The sequence below is a fragment of the Crocuta crocuta genome, unplaced genomic scaffold (genome assembly GCF_008692635.1).
Source record: "Crocuta crocuta isolate KB4526 unplaced genomic scaffold, BGI_CrCroc_1.0 scaffold971, whole genome shotgun sequence".
Lineage (NCBI taxonomy): Eukaryota > Metazoa > Chordata > Mammalia > Carnivora > Hyaenidae > Crocuta > Crocuta crocuta.
The window spans coordinates 796,444-801,110 of record NW_027527401.1 but is presented as its reverse complement, the minus strand read 5'-3'; the positions used below and the strand labels follow the sequence as shown (position 1 = coordinate 801,110).

Below are 4,667 nucleotides of genomic sequence, written 5' to 3'. Positions count from 1 at the left end.
GGTGTTAGCCTGCACGCCCACTTCGTCAGCACCGACTACAGCCGCCTCATTCTTTACGTCCGCCTGGAGGACGCCGGCGAGGTCACCAGCCTGTGGGCACTGCTGGGTAGGTGCCGGCCCTCCCCGGCCCCGGGGTGTCCGCGGGCCCTGTGCTTACTGCCCCGCTGCTCCTGGGCCGCTCAGGGCTGCACCCCAGCGGGCGTTTCCTCCCCGGTGCCCCCCACATGGGGCATCCCTGCCCGCACCCCCTCGCTCCCTCAGGAATTCGTTCCGCTGATCTCCTGCCTGCTGCGCGTGTGGCCTGGGTGGGGGACGCCCATCAGAGCAGCGGGTCCTGGGTGGGGGACGCCCATCAGCAGAAACCCTTCCCTGGCTTCTCCGGGCCGGTAGCCTAAGAGCCTAAAAGCACTGATCACATCAGCCTCCAGAAAGACGAAGTACCACGCGGAGAAGACGGGGTCACGGGGAGGGTGCGGAGGGTGGGCTTCGCCGGGCGGTGGGGCGGGGGGCACACGTTGTCCCGGAGACCAGACGCAGGAGACGGGCTGTCCCAGGGATGGGGCCCCTCCAGAGCCCAGGGGGAGGGAGGTCAGCCAGGAGGGGGTGGCCAGGTCATGCACGTGGCAGGCTGCAGGGCGAAGGGAGGACCCCCCGGGGGCTCACCCGAGGGGGCGGGGCTGTGCCTACGCTGCCCAGGGTGGACCTGCTTTCAGAGGTGGGAGGGCGCCCACGGCTGAGGCCCCAGCAACCAGCCAGACAGCGGGAGGAGGGGGCGCCCCGAGAAGCGACGGGGCCTCGGGGCTCTGGGGGGCCCCCTCCACGGTCCCTGTGATTCCAGCCAGGAGAAAGCTCGGGGACCCCGCGTGGCTGCGGAAATACTGCGAGTACGTCAGGGGGTTCCAGCTGCACGAAGCCCCCGTCTTCAATCTCGACGGTAAGTGCTGTCCTCCGGACGCTTCCCCCCACACCCAGGCCGCGCCGGGGCCTCACCTGCCGGGCCCGGGACGCCCCTGGCAGCGAGGGGCACAAGGCCAGAGCAAAGAAAACACAGCCGGCCTCTCCGGCGACCCCATGTGGGCGGGCCGTGCTGGGCCTCGTCCTGCCTGACGGCACGAAGCCCCCTGTAACGTGGTGACCCAGGCACAAAATCCATCTCCGTTCTGTGGGTTCAGATACTGAGGCTCAGGGACAGCAGCGGGGCCGCAGCAGTGGGGACCCGCCCTCCCCGGACCCGCTGGGAAAGAGAGCAGGGAGCAGAGGAGCACGGCCATGCTGCGGGCCACCAACCCCCGGCCGAGGGGCAGCAGGGCCGTGGAGTCTGGGGGCCGAGGCAGGAAGTGGCCGCCGTGGGTGCTGGACCGCGGAAGGCAAGGTGACCCCAGAGAGGGACAGGCTGCCAGCTGCGTTTCCTTGGCTTCTACGTGGACCGACAGAGCCTCGGAATCCCCCTCTGTTCTCTTCCCTCCACAGCTCAGTGCCCCCCGGCCGAAGCCTAGGTCGGGGCCACCGAGGCTTCCTGCCCGGCCCCCCTGCCCCCTGCCCTCGCCTCCTGCCCCTCCCCCTGTCTCGCTTGCCCTGGGGCCTCCCGAATCCCTGTGCTCCTGGGGCAGCGCCTCCAGCCTGGGCCTGGCCCCCACCTTGACCCCTTCCTAGCCCCTCCGAGCAGGGCTCGGGCGTGAGAACCCTCGGGGTGGCCAGGAGGGGACAGGCGGCACCCGGGGTCCGGACCACGGCGAGCTCAGCACTGCAGCCTGGCGGATGGGGCCAGGCATGGCGTCCTGGAGGGACATGACCCTGCGGGGGGCGGGGCTGCACCCCTCTGACCTGCTTCCGCCCCCCGGGGCCTGCCGGGATGACTCCAGAGAGGTGCTGTGGGCTCCGTGACCCGATGCAACGCGTCCCCGCCCAGGTCAGAGGGCGTGAGTGAGCACGGCACCAGCCCACACCCCCAGAGGAGCCAGGTCAATGCCAGCACCAGCTCCTGAAAGTCAAGGGCGCTACGAGGGCAGTGGCTGGACCCGCCTCTGCCCAGGTGAGCCAGGCGCCGCCCACTGCAGGGCAGGTTCTCAGGAAACTGGGTCGGGGCCTCCTTACTTCGGGTCTGGAAATGCCAGAGACGGGCATGACTGGCTCCCGCCCCGATACGCCCTGGGCAGAGACAGGGCCTCCTGGAAGCCCTCACCTCTCAGCAAGGCCAAAGCCATGAGGCCGGCACGAGGGCCAGCCACCTGTGCCGATCGCTAGCTGCGGCTCCGTCAGCCGCGGGAGGCGAACAGGTGTGCAGACGCGACGCTTCCCTGCGGGCCAGAAAACCCAACTCGAGAAACAGAATGGACACGGTGTACTGACGGGGTAATGCTCATTCGGTGAGAAATCTCCAGAATGCATGGGGAGAAAAGGTTTTTTAAATCCTTACTCTGGGACACTGAAAAATGACTTGAATAAATGGATATGGGATATTCCTGCATAGTCTTCACCGTCACAAATATTTAATAATCCTCAAATTAACCCGCCCATCTGAGCCACCGAGTCAACATTCGGCTGGGATCTTGACCCCAAACTGCAAACCAGAATCTAAAAGGAACAGAAGTTTTGAAATGTTTTAGAGAAAAGTCATGCAAATACCATGTGGTTGTAACGCACACGAATGTGCGGCGATTACAATTGTGGGGAGCTGGCTCAGGGACAGGCAGGAAGGTCAAGAAATGAACCCTAGCAAGTATAACAACTCGATGCGGTGTACAAACAGCTGTCTTATAGGGCATTCTTTATTCGATGAATAGTGTGTGTGTGGGGGGGGAATGGCCAGATATTTAGAGGAAAAAAGTAAGTTTCGGTATCTAACTCCTTGCTTTATCTCAAATTAATTCTTTTTTNGGGTCAGAGGGAGAGGGAGTCACAGACTGAAACAGGCTCCAGGCTCCGAGCTGGCAGTCAGCACAGAGCCCGACGCGGGGCTCGAACCCACGAACCGCGAGATCGTGACCTAAGCAAAAGTCGGACGCTTAACCGACTAAGCCACCCAGGCATCCCTCAAATTAATTCTTGACTAACTCCAAATAAGCAAGAAACCTTGAAAGTTCTACTCTCTGTGTAAGAATGGGATGGGCTCCGACCCCACGAATATTAAGGGAAAAGATGGTAATTACATTTTCAGTGCATCAAAACCATCCTCGCCAAGATTACGAATAAGCCTGAACTCAACAGCATCGACAAGCTCGATAAACGTTCACGTCACAGCTGTGAAGATATGTCCAAGCCCATGACAAGGGCCTGTGTCCTTGCGCACACGCACAAGCGGGTCCTTTGTGCGCACACGAATCAGACAGCTGGTCCCTGTGGTGTAAAAGGGGCTCTGACATCATCCGTGATCCCAGAAAAAGAGACGCTATTTTTACTTACCAGATGGGCAAGACCCCATTTTGTCCCCAGCCCCGTCAGCGCCCGCCGCGGCTGGGAGGGACGGCCTGGAGGGCTGATCGGGCGGACCCCGCTTTCCTGGCCCGTGGACACACTTGTTCTGGGGCCTGAAACTTCCAGACGTGAATGCGCTCACCTGGCCTCGTCCTGAAGAAGCCACGGCACTCACGGCACCCCCTTCCCGATGCCGTGATTTTGTGGGAGGTGGAAGGTTAGAGCCCTCGGATAAGACCCCGGGCTTCGCCCACCGTCCGGGGAGACACTTCTGTTCTGTGAGTCAAGCACGGCGCCCCCTCCAGGCCGGGCCGGAGACCCTAATCCTCAGCACTGTGCTTGCAGGATGTCTCTTTTCTCCGAGTTTTGTGTGAGAGCCCCTCTGTGAAACCTGGGAGTGGATGTCCCAGAACGTGGCAGCATCCTTTCGTCAAAGAAGCCGGCTGCCTAAATCAGTGGGATCCTCCGCCTGGGTCCTACCCTACAGATGGGATGGGACAGACATGTCCTTTAAGGAAACCTTCGTGGCGAATGGCATCCGGATGGGGGTGGCGGAACGCGGTCAAAGGGCACGGGGCTTGGCCCCAGGTCGGCTCGGGGACGAGCGTGCAGCCTCGTGCTTGCCTTCCCGGCCCCCAGCTTCTACTCCGGGGACTGATGGCCCGTGCCCCTTAGGATTCGGTGTTTTAGCTGCCGTTGGGGGGGGCTCACGTACGGCTCGCTCGGGAGGCCGTCACATGGGCCCAGGACACGCATCCCGCACGTCCTGGGGGCTGGAGTCCGAGATCAGGGCGGGGCTGCCACCTCCCGAGGCCACTCCCCCCCCGACCCCCGTTGTGTAGACGGCCGTCTTCTCCTGTGTCCCCACGTGGTCGTCCCTCTGTGTGTGTGTGTCCTGATCTCCTGTCTGGGAAGGTCGCCTGTCCCGGTGGGTCAGGGCCCATCTGGTGGCTTCACTATAACTTAATCACCTCTGCAAAGACCTCGTCTCCAGGTACTCCCGTGCTGGGTGCTGGGTGCTGAGTGCTGAGTGCTGGGTGTGGGGTCAGGGCCTCCACTTGCTAACTGGGGGACACAATTCAGGCATGGCACTGACCAACCCTCTTTATCGTCCCATAAAGAGAAACTTCGGGCCCTCCAGCCCTCGCAGGGGCTCTGAGCCCTCCCTGCCTTAAACACGCAGTGCCCTCCTCCACAGAGGCGTGCGTCTCCCATGGGAGCTGCCCTCCAGAGCCACCCACACCCACGTCCCC

At 62.7% G+C, this 4,667-nt stretch overlaps 2 protein-coding genes across 2 annotated transcripts in view; one reads left to right on the top strand and one right to left on the bottom strand.

Moving 5' to 3' along the window:
• The window catches only part of LOC144222700 (lipocalin 1-like), a 3,423-nt gene extending 2,316 nt beyond the window's left edge, over positions 1 to 1,107 (top strand). Inside the window, exons 5-6 of the mRNA XM_077753261.1 lie at positions 1 to 106; positions 839 to 1,107. Of these exons, the coding sequence (XP_077609387.1) occupies positions 1 to 106; positions 839 to 1,107 (375 nt within the window). The remainder of the gene's footprint in view (positions 107 to 838) is intronic.
• A 75-nt stretch (positions 1,108 to 1,182) lies between these two features.
• The window catches only part of GLT6D1 (glycosyltransferase 6 domain containing 1), a 13,032-nt gene continuing 9,547 nt past the window's right edge, over positions 1,183 to 4,667 (bottom strand). The window contains 2 exon segments of the mRNA XM_077753249.1: positions 1,183 to 1,234; positions 2,183 to 2,297. Coding sequence (XP_077609375.1) covers positions 1,183 to 1,234; positions 2,183 to 2,297 — 167 coding nt within the window.